General features: G+C 39.9%; 1 protein-coding gene across 1 annotated transcript; it reads left to right on the top strand.

Moving 5' to 3' along the window:
* Positions 1–4,810: 4,810 nt before the first annotated feature.
* On the top strand, positions 4,811–14,253 carry vamp2 (vesicle-associated membrane protein 2). Its single transcript, XM_004076575.5, has 5 exons — positions 4,811–5,397; positions 9,154–9,253; positions 9,364–9,522; positions 10,171–10,222; positions 10,318–14,253. Coding segments are annotated over exons 1-5 (330 nt in total). The 5' UTR covers positions 4,811–5,395; the 3' UTR covers positions 10,335–14,253.
* The last annotated feature ends 486 nt before the right edge of the window (positions 14,254–14,739 follow it).

Genomic DNA, 14,739 nt, shown 5'->3' with positions numbered 1-14,739 from the left:
GTTTTTTCTTTCTAAGACAATTTTTCTAACTCCACTGAACGATTTCTTTTTGCCTATTTGACGAAAATTTGATTTGACATATTAACTTTATTTTCTCTTGTTACAGCCATGTCTAGGGGCTTGTGACATAAGATAAAAAGAACAAATTAAATACCCCGATGACTCAAAAACTCTCATAAAGAAAAACCCAGGCTGAAAATAAGCTGGCCATGATTACAGAAAAATGACATATTTAAACAAAAACAACCAAAATACAAGGACCAAAGCCTGTAACAATCAAAGTAAATCTCTGCAGCTGCCAGCCGGGGTGCCAACAGACAATGTTGCTGTACTTAAACTCTGAACTGAAGGTCCTCATCCAATCGGTCAATTTGGGCAGCAATCTGCAAAGTAAAACGGACAGAAACACCTCCCACTGCGGCAGAAAGCAGACAGAAAAACACTCCAGAGGTACATGAAAATAAAATGATGGCCTCAGCCTTAGCACTGTTGATAATCAGTTAAGTTATATTCTAAACGTGGGACAGACATTTGTACTTATGAATTAAATGAAATTGTCCATAAGTACATACAGCACAATGTGTCTTCTTGGGTTTTATTGACGCCTCAAAGGCATTTGATGGATTTAATCAAGCTTTTTCTATAGATGATCAAACGGGGTGTACCGCGGCTACTGGTATGCTCATCAGAACATGCAGGTCAGGTGGAGATCAACGATGTGAGGGGAAAGGGTCCTCTTCGGTCTTTGTCGATGACTCGTCAGATGAATAGAATGCATGTAATACTGAATGCATAATTAGGAGTTTTAAAGTTAATCATTTGATGAACATGTAGTGCTTTTAGTCCCAGCCGTTTTTAAACGCTTGCTCCAGTCATGGTTTTAAAAATGATATTTTATACATTATACATTTATACATTTTTACATACATTTGCTCTACTGATTCGTCGTACTGAGGCTGATGTAACAGAGTTTTCTTAATTTAAGTAATACCGAGCTTGATGTCTGTCATAATGTTAAATCTCATTTTATTAATGACGAAATGATGACGATGTTCTTTACTATTGGCTCAGGCAGGCTTTGTTCATGTTCTGATCATGTCAACATTCTTTTATTCAAATCTTACTGCACTGCTTTGTACACGCCACACCTGTGGATTGACTACAGGAGGATTGGATTCAAAAGATCACAGTGGTCCGGTGCAAGTGAAATGTTTGTTTGTGCAGGAATTCACACTCTCCACACTCTTTTAAGACATTTTATCAATGGTTTTATTGTTGTTCACCTTTCGGCATATCCCTTCAGGGGTCGCCACAGCGAATCAGCTCACACTGATTCCCACAGGTGGTTTAGTGGAGATTTTCAGGCCGGATGCCCTTCCTGACAACCCAGTGCGCTATCCGGGCTGGGGACCGGCACCGGGGGATCTGGACTTGGACCCCCTTGTAGCTACATAGTTAGGCAGTAGTGTGAAGGGGTTTTGCCCAAAGACCCACACTGGATGAAGCTCATCGCGCCCCCTGGGGATCAAACCCTGGTTCCTTATACACCAGTCCTACATGCAGCCAACTGTGCCATCCAGCCGCCTGTATTTTGTCTATGATTTTATACGTCTTAATCCCTTGGAGCATGAAATTATTTTTTCACTAATGTAAAGCACACTACTCTTAAATATCAGTCCCTAATTTGGAGGTACTGTTATGGACACGTATATATTTCAGATTTTACGGTTGAAATGTGTGTTTTGTTGTTCTTAGCATTTTTAGATTCTCTGTTTGATCGTACCTTTTACTAACGTCAATTATTTTTGTTTGCCTTTATGGTCTTGTCATTTACACATTATTCATTCATTCAAAATGTGCCAATGGGGTAGGACGTTTTGACTTATTTCTAAGGGGCCTGTTTTTGCAGGGTTCAAGAAGAGACACTTTTTTAATAGCTTCTTTTTTATTTTTTTCTCAAAAGGGAAATGGTTAACGATTAAGAGCCCGTATCTGTTTAAAGAATTTAGAGAATTCACTTGGCCTCATAGAACTCCTCTCACATCCACAATGCAGAAGCAGCAGCTACAAGATTTTCACATCTGAACAAATACCTCTCTGCCTCCATCCAAAATCACATCTACCTAAAGCGTAAAAATGAATGTGTTACGGTTGAAAGACATCACAGACAAAGGGATACAACATTAACAGCCTCAAATTTATATGGAATTCCATGATTTTTACCTCAAATCTTCATTTATTTGATATTTTTTCTGGGTCCTCAGATTTGGCAGGAAAACCAGGTGTACTTTAGAGCCCCCTTGTGGTGAAGACCGGAATCTACTCTTAAGTGTCAGAGGAAGAACAATGTTCTCTGATTTTTTTTTTTTTTTTTAGGTGAAATTAAGATTTACTGAAGAAGAGCTGTTGGTAAACTTGCCCAAGAAAAGTCAGATCTTAAGATTTACCCCTATACACCTGTATTTATTTCCAGCAATGAAAACAAAATCACCTATTTTTGTTTTCATGTAGAAACTGAATTAAGGTAATTCTGGAGAAGGGGTTTGATGCATGTTTGCATAAATGGGTGTCAGGGGGTTAGATGCAAAGCAGCTTCCGTGACTTCTACCTGTAATATATGAGCACATTTGAAGTTTATTTTGCATACTTTAACACATTAATACACAATTTTAAGGCATATTAACACTGATGGAGTATATTTCATACCAAAGGTCACAGAGAGTCTTGACACAAATGTAATCAATAAATAAAGAACGTGTCAACTCTACTTGTAATTTACCTTTAATACAAAAACAAAAAGATCAAATGTGTATAACACTATTGTCTATTTTTTTTAAACTCATTTTGGATTTCTCCAACATGAACAACCTGTCAAACAGCAGAAAATGTAAAACAAGTAAAACTGAGTTACTTTGATGTTACTGTTTCTTATAATGCATGCAGGTATGCAGAGATGTGGAAATGAGTGTTTTCATTCATCTGTTCCTGTTATTGATGGTAAACTGCTGCTGTTTTCCTCGAGTTTTTCGTCTTGAGGATCCATCAGTTGAAAACTTTACTTCACCGTAATGTTTCAGTTTGATTTGTCATTTCCTGAAGACAGTTGTGACAATAAAGGTTGATGAGTTTGGAATTAAAGGTTGATGGATGATTAAAATATTCTGCAAGTGTTGGACAGGACAAGTAAAAAAGAAAAAAAAAAGATTCTGCAAGTTCACCAGGTTTATTGAGTATGGTTTATTCTTATGTTAACTACCTACATCACAAAAAATCATAAATAATGGGTCAAAAGTCAATAATAATAAATCAGTAATAAATAATGGGTCACAAGTGGGGATAGTTATACATTTATCCCATTTATGTAAAAATATCAGCACTTGTGATTATATATTAGTGTAAATACTGAGTCACCTTTAGAAAATGTAATAAAAAGATGCATTTTCTTTGTAAATTTTGTAAAAAATCCTTTAACTTTTAAAATGTTATTTTTTGTTTTAAAATGCTGGGGGGAAAGACCCTGATGAATTGATTTAGCTCAAACAGGAGCCGCAGGTAAACTGTTAAAAATGCAGCCTCGACATTGGTAATTTTCCTTTTAAAGCTTATTTTAAGTCATTCCACTTTTTGCTGTTTTTTTTGTTTTACTTTTTTCCTACATGTATTCAGTCAAATTAAACAATTTTAGAAGTTCTTGTGAGCTCTCCTAACATTCGTTGGTCTTTTATTTAAACAAGTTACTAAAATATTTACCAGATATTTTAGCCAAACAAACTTTATTTAGTACCTACCGTTTTTTTCTCCACTATCTTCATTTGTTTACTTAATTTTGCAAACTTTTCCTTTTATTTAGTTTTAAGTATTTGAATTTAGGGGGAGTTTTCTTCTCCCCAGTTTTCTATTTCTTGCTCAGTGTAGAGAATCACAATTTGTTGAATTGAACCGTTCATCTTTTAAATGGACCATAGTCGAAATAAAGTTTCATAAAACTATTTAGATAATCTGAAATAGATTTTAAAAGTGTTTTCTTATTTTGTTTTTATGAAATAAAAATTGTTCCCTTGAATAAATCCTCTTGTAGCCTATTTTTTGTGCACAAACTAGTATTTTTTGTCAAAAATGACAATTTTACTAACATTTTGTGGGCACAAGATGCTCATTTGAGTAAATAAAATGACCATTTGTACCCATTTAATGCTAAATTGTACCCACAAAATGATAATAGTACCCTCATAATGCTACTTTATGATCAGAAATGCTAATTTGTGCCGATTTATGCTCATTTGAGTGCACAAAATTTCAATTTGAGAGAACATTTTTTTTTATGTAATGTCCAGGTCTCCGTAAGTATAACTAAAAGTTTTTTTTAACATTATCCTATCTGGCAACTTCTTAGTTTGGCTTATTTTCTTTTAAAAAAAAGCCAAACTAAAATGAAAAATTATTTTTTCATTTGACACATTTTTTAATTTCCTTAAAAGCAGCAGTGCTAGAAAGAAGCCTTTTAAACCTTTGCAACATTTCTTTCCCCTTTTTTTTTACATTCTTCACCATAGAGATTGCATTTATTTTACACTTCAAGGTTAATTAACGACAGATTAGGTAAACGTTTTAATCTGTTGCTGTGGAACAACAAATGATGGGAACAATTATTCTAGGGCATTTTTTAGGCATTACAATATAAAGATGTCCTAAAATTAAATTATTTGGTGTAAAAAAAACATCCTAAAAATGTTACTTAAATGTTAAAAAAAAACATCCGTGGAAATGAGATTAGTCTCCCACACGTGAATGTTTACTATGAATGACATGCTCACGCAAGGCTGGCCACGCCCCCTTTCGACGAACGCCATTTTGTTGACATTCAGTCTCGAGCTCAATATAAACTCCTTTTAACCCGCTTTAAAGTCAACTTTGGGTCAAATATGTTAGTCCCGTTAACGAAATATTTGTTGGCGTCCATCTGAGGCAGACAGAGATCAAATAAACGCTGTCTGGAGCTGTGAAAAAGCGGCTTTGAAGGCTCTGCGCCCCCCATCTCAACATGACACTCGCCGCTGCTGACGTCACCGAGCCATCTTTGTCCACCTAATCCAGGCTGTTTGTTCCACCTTCATCAGACCCGGACAGCGCCAGGCTCCGAGCTCAGGTGCCGCAGACAGAGCAGCCCCATCTAAGAAGGACGACGGAGAAGAGCAAACAGCCAGGAAGAGGAGGCTCTCGACTGGGAAACAAAGTCGTGCTCCTCCGCGGAGAGATAACCACACGATAACCAAACCCACGGCTGCCAGAGGGTAGAGAGGAGCGCTCAATCCGCGGCCATCTGCCAGCCACTTACGCCCGCTAATATTTCCACCTCGGATTTCAGCCCAGCTGTCCCGCTAATACTGCCAGGAAAATGTAAGCACCGTGCCTTTTTTTTTAATGCTCCTAATTCAGCCTTGAAACGTGTGATAAATCTGGGCTCGTTCTTCTGGCTCGTGCCGCTGATGCGGGCGGGCTCCTCGGTATCTCGGAAACGTTTGAGTTGGCACGGAATGGCCTTTTCGAGGCATTGAAAAATCGAGTTGAATAACAGAACGTGAGCCGGGATGCTAACACGGCGGCCTGGCGCGTGACCACAGCGGGACACCCGGTTTATCTGTAATTAGCCGCATAGTGAGCCTTATTTTTCCGTCTAAACGGGCTAAACTCGAATCGTGTCGTTTGCTTTCGCCTTACTTGAGCCTGGGTGGGCACGCGTTGGTTTTTATTTTTATTGTTTGTGTTTTTCCTCAGTTTTGTTCGGATTCTTCATGGAAAAAGGACACAGTCTGTGTGATTAACAACGACCTAATTTATGGCGCATTTGAAGAAACAATAAAAAAAAAGACATTTAATAAACCCATAAATTCTGGTCTCGACGACGAAACTAATTCTAGAAATAGCGAGGACATCATTTTAAGAAATCTAAACACAACCTGTAATTTGGCTTTTTTCGCCAAATCTTCGAAAAATTCGTACGTAAACGTGACCATATCGGTGATAGTAGCGTTAAAGGAGGCTTAGGCCTAGTTTATGTGGTATTTGTAACCTACAGCGTGGGGGGGGGGGGGGGGGGGGGGGGGTTATAGCCTAGCCTCCTACTGTATCATGTCGTCGATTGTCATGCGAGGGCGGGCAGCTGGGTTTGACAGTTTACAGCTTCTTCGGTTAAACCGAGTTTAAAGACTTAAAAATACTTTTATTCGTGGTTGCTAACGGGAATGAGGTTTATAAAGGAGGGGTGGACCCCCCCCCCCCATCTGTCAACCTTTCCTACGGCGAGCTGCTGCGACGCCGAAATAAATAGCCTTGTGCCAACAGACACGCCAATCAGCCGTGACACCGCGCGTGTTCACGGCTCCGCCGTGGATGTGATTTGCTGTGGGGTTTGATGAAAAGGGTCGGTGGTGGTCCGTGTTTTTTTTTTTGGGGGGGGGGGGGGGGGGGATTACGAACGATTCTGAATGAGACCACACGGTAAAAGTGGCATCAAACTGGTGTAGCTGCTGAGGCGCTGTCCAAGTGCTGAAATGTCGCTGTCCAGGTCCTGAGTGTCACAAAACATGCCTGACAGCCATAAACCCCTCACACGAATTGTTGTCCACTTGAACCCAACACGGTTAAATATTTTAAACAATTTTACGTTTTTTTTTTTGTATATATAGTCTTTTCAGTTATTATTTCCCTTTAGGGTCCATAAGACCTCTAAATCCACTCAGCCTTGTGTCAGATTTCTTCAGAAACCATAGGGAAATACTATTTTCATTCTCAGTCATGATAAAAGGCTATATTTAATTAGTTTGCATAATGAAGCTCACTTTAGTTGACTGGGAGGATTCTGAAGGAAATCCTAAATCCTTGAGAGCATGCTTTTGTCCGGCGTTTTAGCTTCCTCCTATGTGCTGAATTGTTTTCTCATGAATAAAACGGACCGCTGGAATAGTTGGATTGAAATAATAAAAATAATGGAGCGGACAGATGCTTTGGCATATTCAGGGATTCTTAAAAACCTACCGTACTCCGATCATTTTTGATCTATAGTAAAAAAAATCCCGGTGGTCTTTTAATTATGACTATTCTATTTTTTTTAGCCAAAATCAAAAAACCTGCGTCATTTTCTAGGATACAGTTTCTGCAGAGCAGCAAAAGTTCACCTCTGAGTTGTGGGCAGGACTGTTGGTGCCGGTCATTTTCCCTTCATCCATCAGTTTACATGCTTTCCTTACAGCCCCTCTCATCCCCAATCTAACATCACTGGTGTAAATGTCTAGCAATACTGGAGCTATCAACCAGTAAAACTTTGATCCAGATTCCAGCACAGATGAGGAAAACAAAGACGTACATGGATCAATGTGTCTATAAGTGGATGCATCAGAATGGAGTGGAGCAGAGAGCTTGTGGCTTGCCTTAGTAGCTTTAATGTCACAACTACCGGTACAAGCTTTTTTTAGGGATTTTTTCATCTGCTCCTGATTCACAACGATTTCAATAAAGAAATACTCAGAAATGCAATTTTGATCTTAAATTCTTTTACATATGTCCTCAATCATCAGAAAAACGGCATAAGAAAATGTTAAAAACACCTAAAAACATCGTTTTCATCACAGTGGGTTTTTGAAAAGTCTTAAAATGTTTTAAATTAAAGTTAAATAAAATAAGGCATTCTGAATTATTAAATTGTCTTAAATTCTGGGTAAATTATTTGTTATCAATGCAGTGTGACTTCCTGTCACCAAACAAAGCCATTTCAAGTGCTGTTTCATGAGGTCGGTTACTAGCTATCTAGCTCATGCTCGTCAGTGATGGAAAATGGGAACGTGCAAACTTATGGAGAATTGGCTTGGAAATAGGGACTGCTCCTTGTGGTTAGAAGAGGTTAGTGGTAATCCTTGTGAAGCAAACGGCACTGTTTGCCGAAAAATGTTTACACTTGGCATAATGGAGAACAATGGGGTCGAAAGCAGAATCTAGTTGTTTCATTTTCTTTGTATATATTGCCTTAAATGAGAATGTAAGTGTTCTTAAAATCTTAAAATTTGACACCAGTGAATCAGAAGACACCCTGAAAGTGTTTTTCCTTTTTTAATGTAAAAATACAAACCTAACAAGAAGCACTAATGAAGTTCTATTTGTCGCTATCTGATATAAAGCAGAAGAAAACTCTTGATTTATGTTCCCTGATCGAGACCGTCAGTTTTCACAGGATGTGGAAGTGTCTTAACACTGAATTAACTGTTTCCGGTGCTAGTTCATGTTTGATGGTGAATTTCTGCGACCGTCAATTCTGAGTGAAAAGACAGTCGACGGCATCACGATGAGTCCAGTTATCCTGAAAGATTTGTTACAGGATTAGTGCTTTGTGATCTGCAGGAACCGATCCTTGTCATCACATGGAAACCTAAAGCTTATACATAAATGGGTATTTTGTACACCAAAAATGACATTTTGGTTGAACTAATCTGTGATTATCCTGATCGTTTTGTGTTACTGCTGCTAGGGTTGTGGGGTCAGATTCAGCTCAGTGTAATCTGCTCCTGAATGTTTGCTTGTCTGTGTTAAAAAGACACCTTTGCTGGAGTTGTTAGTCATCTGTGCAGTTTAGCCCACAAAACGAGCTGCTTTAGAGGACTGGAAACAATGTTTTCATCTACTTTTAATAGAAGAAATCCATTTTATTGGATTTAAGGCTAAATTCCTTACAGTTTGCTTCTTTTTTGGCATTTGTTTTTATCCAAAAAGCCTTAATATCTTCCTAAAAACGCTAAATTTAAAAAGAATATATTATATAAGCAGACCTAAATTTCATATAGCTGTCTTTGAAATCGAAATAATCTCTTATGTATGAATTTACTAATAATTTGAAGGTGTTAAACATCGAGTAGAGGTCAAATTAGTTTCTTTTAACATTTTTTTTCTAATTTATTCATTTAATCTGTGAAAGTAACTAATTTTATTTTTTAAATGATTCCTATAATAAGAATAAATAGAAATGAAGCTCAGATTATCTTTTGAGTCCTCAGTTTAAACATTTAAAGTGAATTTTCTTTGGTTTCAGACATGAATGAAGAATTTGTTTTTGAAATAAGAGGACATTAGTTTAAGTAATTTCCCATTTATCTGCTTCCCCATCAGGTCTGCCCCAGCTGCCCCTGCACCAGAGGGAGGGAGTCAGGCCCCTCCCAACCTCACCAGCAACCGCCGTCTCCAGCAGACGCAGGCGCAGGTGGACGAGGTCAGTGCATCTTGATTCACCTTCACAAAAACATCAGGATTCCCAAGAAAAACCTCTCCCCCCAGAATTCTTCTGATTCCTCTCCTCTGCTCCACCCCCTGTCTCTGCAGGTGGTGGATATCATGCGTGTGAACGTGGATAAGGTTCTGGAGCGTGACCAGAAGCTGTCAGAGCTGGACGACAGGGCCGACGCCCTGCAGGCTGGAGCCTCTCAGTTTGAGACCAGCGCTGCAAAACTGAAGAATAAGTACTGGTGGAAGAACGCCAAGGTGAGGAGCTGGACACATGACCGCTTAGGACAGTCTTAGGAGGAAGTTCAGGGGTTCTTTGGGTTGAATTGACACAAAGCTTCCTGAAGATTTCATATTACCTTTGTACTCCGTTCACAACCGCCATGTGATGTGCGTTCCAGAACGCGCTGAACGGCGGTTCTTGAACACACTTTTAACAAATGGTGTTTAGACCGGACTGTTGCTACCCGATACTAGCGCATGTACCTACAGATGGAAGGCTTGGTCTTAAATGTGTGAATCTTGCTCCAGGCTTTTCCCTTTACAGCTCTGCTCTGATAAATGGAAGACTCGCTGTCTCATCATTCCAGCCGCGCTCAGAACGCAATTATTCATTTCTCCTCTATGATCAATTTATAAACAGTTGGCACTTCTGTGACTTGAAAAGGGACGCCCTCCCCACATCACTGCCAAATCGGAGTTCCACCGGGTTTCTCTTTTGACTCACGTTCAGTGACCGCATGTGTTGTACATAGAACCTGAAAATGGAGTCAAAAACTATCCCGAAAACCGTGATTGTGCCCGTTTACATAGACTTTTCATTAGAAACGGTCACTTAAACGCGCATCGTGAACGTAGCATAACTGTTGTTGACCAACCTTTGAAATGTTTGTCTTCTCCTCACAGATGATGATTATCCTGGGTGTGATATGCGTGATTATCCTCATTATCATTATTGGTAAGCATCGGGTAGTTTAGCGCCCCCACCTGTTGATTGGTGACATTTGTCAGGTCCAGGATTGGGATTAATCTTCTTCTTCTTCTTCTTCACAGTGTACTTCAGTACCTAAGAAGAGTCGCTCCTACCCCAGTCTGATCCCAGCTTACTTGCTACAGAAAAAACCCCAACCAAACCCCTTCAATCGACGACAAATTTAACCACAGATGATGAATTAATTCTATGTACGTATACCCCCCCCAAGTTAGCCTCCATATAACCCCCCCGTAGGCCCTTCAGGGCCCCCGTGGCTCCCCCACTTCCACCACCTTCTCAATAATTGTTCTGTGAGTGTGCCCCCCCCCCCCCTCCACTGCCTTCTTTCTGGGTACTCTTGGCTTTTCTAACCTGCCATGCTGAGAACCAAGCACCTGTGATGACGCAACAGCAGAGGCGGAGACAATTGGCGATAATTGTTCCATAACTGATTCTGATAGTTCTTTGTAGACTATTATTCTGATATATAATGTTTTGTAGGTGTGTGTGTGTGTGTGTGCGTGCGTGCGTGCGTTGATTTTGTACTTTTTAATTTTGGGTTTATTTACTTGTATGCTTCAGCGTAAACTACTGCCTATGAATAGAAGTGTGTATCATGCATGATTCCATCCCCCTGTGTTTTGCACAGAGGAATTCCAATCCATCTGAGGAGTTTTCCGACGGCAACACAGCTGTCAAGATTCCAAAAGAACCCAGGAGGCTGAAACTGGGGTTTAAAAAAACAAACAGAAAAGATTGAAACCTTAAAAACACACCAGAAAACTCAAGTTTCTCTTTCCCCCTGCTTGAAACGCTCAACGTTCCAACCCTCACGAGGGTTGAACTCCAGCGACCGTCGATCGGTTTCTTTTCCCGTCATCCGAGCGGAATTTGGAGTCTCTCGAACATCTGTAGTGTCTTTATACGGCCTATGGGGGGCGCTGTCTGGGCATGCTTGGGCGCCGCAGTCTCTAATGATTTAAACTGCCATAGTAGAGTTGGACCAATGTCTGTAGATGTTGCTTTGATTTCACTGTTAACGTAGTGTCTTATTTCGAGAACATTCCTTCATTGCAGTCTAGTGCAGATGCTGTTTCTGTAGCACATAGAGGGGTCAGAGATGTTGGTTATGCAAACAGAGGAGGAGAAGGTGTGGTCTATAGATGAGCTTTCAAACTCCCCAAACCCTTTTTTATGCATTTATTTCTTGTTGCTTTAGTACTTTTACACACATGAGCGGGTGGAGAAAAGCGGTCCGGTCTGAAGCCTGAAGCAGAAACGACGTATCACCAATTCCCGTAGAGCGGAGCAGACGCACAAGCCTTAGTCCTCGGGTCACTTCTTGGTTTCCAGTCAAACGCCGCCACCACGCCCCTTTTAAACACTTTTAGATTGTGCGTTGGAGGAGTGTCAAATGCACATTTGTTTTGGATGGCAGCTGCCAAAGGAAATAATGCAACCCTCCACAATAAGAGCACATCGGACTAAAACAAAAAACAGTTTAATCTTTAAATCCCAAAATAAAGGACAGATTTTCACAAGGAAGCCAGCAGCTCCCCCAACATCGATGCTGGTTAATACATTTTTAGTCGGCGCAGTGATTCCGTCTGTTTCTCCTGATAGTTGAGGCCTTTTTTTTTTTTTTTAATATAATAGATTCTATTTTTATTACAGTATATTTTTGTGTGAAACTGATTAAGAGGAGGTGTGGAACCAGAAGCCACCAACGACAGTAGTGAGCTCCTCTTCGTCTCCGCTGTGTTTTTTTTGTACTCCAGCTCTGTGCGTTATACACTGCCAAGCACTGCAGAAGGCGCCATGTCTTACTGCCGCTGTTTCTTTCAGTGGGGCCCCCCCCCTCCCAGCTTTTGACTCCTGCCAGGAACCTCACTTTTTACTTTTTTGTTTTATAGGAGAAGTCCCTTAAAAAGGTCTGCAGGCTTGAATTAAAATCATGGAGCCGCTGGCGCTCAACTGCCTTCCAGAAATATTTCAATCAAGCTTTAAATTGACCCGCAGTTTCTTTAGTTTTCTCCGGTCTGTTTGCTCAAACCACAAACTCCTGCTGTGTGTGTGTGTGTGTGTGTGTGTGTGTGTGTGTGTGTGTGTGTGTGTGTGTGTGTGTGTGTGTGTGTGTGCGCGGGTGTTTTAGTTTGTCTGTTAGAATAGATCTGTCTTGGGTTATCCTCAGTTTATCCCGATGGATTAGGCCGATTAAATCTCCGAGCGACAACACGCCGTTTTCTTGTCCGGGCCGAGACGCAGCCAGTCCTATTCGGAAACCTGGAGAAGAGTACTCCTCTTCCTCCCCTCTCTTCCTCCCACCGCTACCTTTTCCTCCGGAAACAGAGAAAAGAAAGGTCAACAGCAGATGATTACCAAAGACTTGTGCTAACGCTGCCAATTGCCATCAAAAGCAAGCAGAAAGAAACATTTCAGCCGTTTTCTTTATTTTATTTATTTCCTCCATCTTTCTTTTGGACCTCAGTCATCCCACAGTTTTAAAAGAAGTTTGGTTTGGGAGTGCCACCCTAATATATATATATATATATATATATATATATATATATATATATATATATATATATATATATATTATATATATATATATATATATATATATACACACACACACATATACACACACACACATATACACACACACACATATACACACACACACATATACACACACACACATATACACACACACACACACATGCACGTTTAAGCAAAACCTGAGGGCCACATGCTTCACATCTCAACCATTTCCTTTGCATCCAGGTCTGAGGGGCCTCTGTAACTAAACAGCACAAATCTTTCTTTTTTACTCAAATCAGCCAGTTAGGGAAAACCCCATCTATAGAGTGTGGTGTTGTAATGTGGGGTGTTTCGGGGTATCCTGAGGTTTAAGGGATCTGCAATTTCCCCAGATATTTACGAGTATTTCAAAAAGGTAGAAGACCAGTTCCTCCTGACTAAAAGCGTCACAGATGTGGTCCTTTGAGCAGCTGAACAGGACTCAAACCAGCCGATTGGGGTAGGACCTCCGCGTCGTCATTAATCCAACTGTCGTCCTGTGAGTGCTCAACCCGTCCGGTCACAGTGGTGGAAATGAAAGCGAGTGCTCTTATTCTGTTGCTTTCTCGTCTGTCAGGAAAGAAGTGCACATCCGTTCCAACACCACGGCACTTTCTCCGTTGTGGTTTTGTTTTGTTTCTAGTGAGATGACTGATGAGAAAACTCGTCTTCTGTCGCCTTCTAGAGCTGTTCGGTGATCTCAGTGCTGTGTTCACGTCATTGCCGGGACACTGATCAGATCCACATCCAGGTTTGAATCCCAACTAAATGTCTCCCACAGCCTTCCTTCCTGATCCTGAGATGATCTGAACACAGCAACAGGAGGGAACCTATGAGGCACCAGATCTTCTCTAGATGGCTTTGAGATGTGTAACATTCGCCAATCTGTTCACTTTTTTTCTTTTTTTTTATTTGAAAAAGAAAGTTTTGCTTCTGGTCAGAAATAACTTTAGATGTCAATAAATGTGTTTGTTTCAGGACTGATAAAGATAAAGAAAGCAGGGTGTAAATGGGAGAAAAAATATTTTTTTCCTTCAAGTGTCCAGACTGCTTAGAATGATTTCAGTTTACATCAAGTAACTGTATCAATTTATTTATTTTCTTTGTTGAAGTTGATTTTATTTTGAAGGGACTATTTTAGGGGGAGAGTGGGCTTTAGGACTGAAGGCTCACATCGCCTTTGTTCCTCCGGCCTTACAGGAGGGACCTGACCGGAGGATCACCGGCAATGTGCTGGAATTCCTTTAATGTTTTTGCTTTTATTTATGAATAGTTTATTGTGCTGTCCTTTGGTATGGGATTAGAAATGACAACGTTGATTCAGCGTACAGGAGTCTGAATGAGAAAGTACATGAAAAATAATTGTAGTGTAAATCTATCAATGTCTTATTATATTGAGGAACATCATGAAATATATGTATATTGGAAAAACAGTACCTATGACAACTTGTACTTTTGTGTGTGCTTCGTGTTCTCTGTGAGTGTGCCCCAATGAGACCTTTACCTGACCTGTGTAAACAAGCATGGATTTCTATTCAGTACTGACACAGACCCTTTCCCCAATCATGACATGATGTAAGTGTGCCAAAATACATGAAGACCTGGAGCCATAAATTGCAAATTTCTGCATTTGTCCAGAGTCTTGTTTATAGTGCATCATTAGAAGGACCCAAAGTGTCTCTGAAGTTCACATAAAAATTACACAAACATTCAAACTGTAAAACATCTAAAAACAAAAAATGTTTTGACGTCAAAATGTGCGTCAAATGTCTGAATCCGGAAGTGAATAAGGAATTTCCGGTGAGTTTTATTTTGAAGTAACATTACGTTTAAGGATTAAACATCAATTAACCCACAATAACTAGTGTTTATGCTTGTTGCCACTTCCTGTCAGATAAACGTTTATACGCTTTTACAAAAAC

The sequence above is a fragment of the Oryzias latipes genome, chromosome 14 (assembly GCF_053564925.1).
Source record: "Oryzias latipes strain Hd-rR chromosome 14, Olatipes_Hd-rR_3.1".
Lineage (NCBI taxonomy): Eukaryota > Metazoa > Chordata > Actinopteri > Beloniformes > Adrianichthyidae > Oryzias > Oryzias latipes.
Note: the sequence above shows the minus strand (reverse complement) of the source record. Positions and strands in the feature narration are given on the sequence as shown.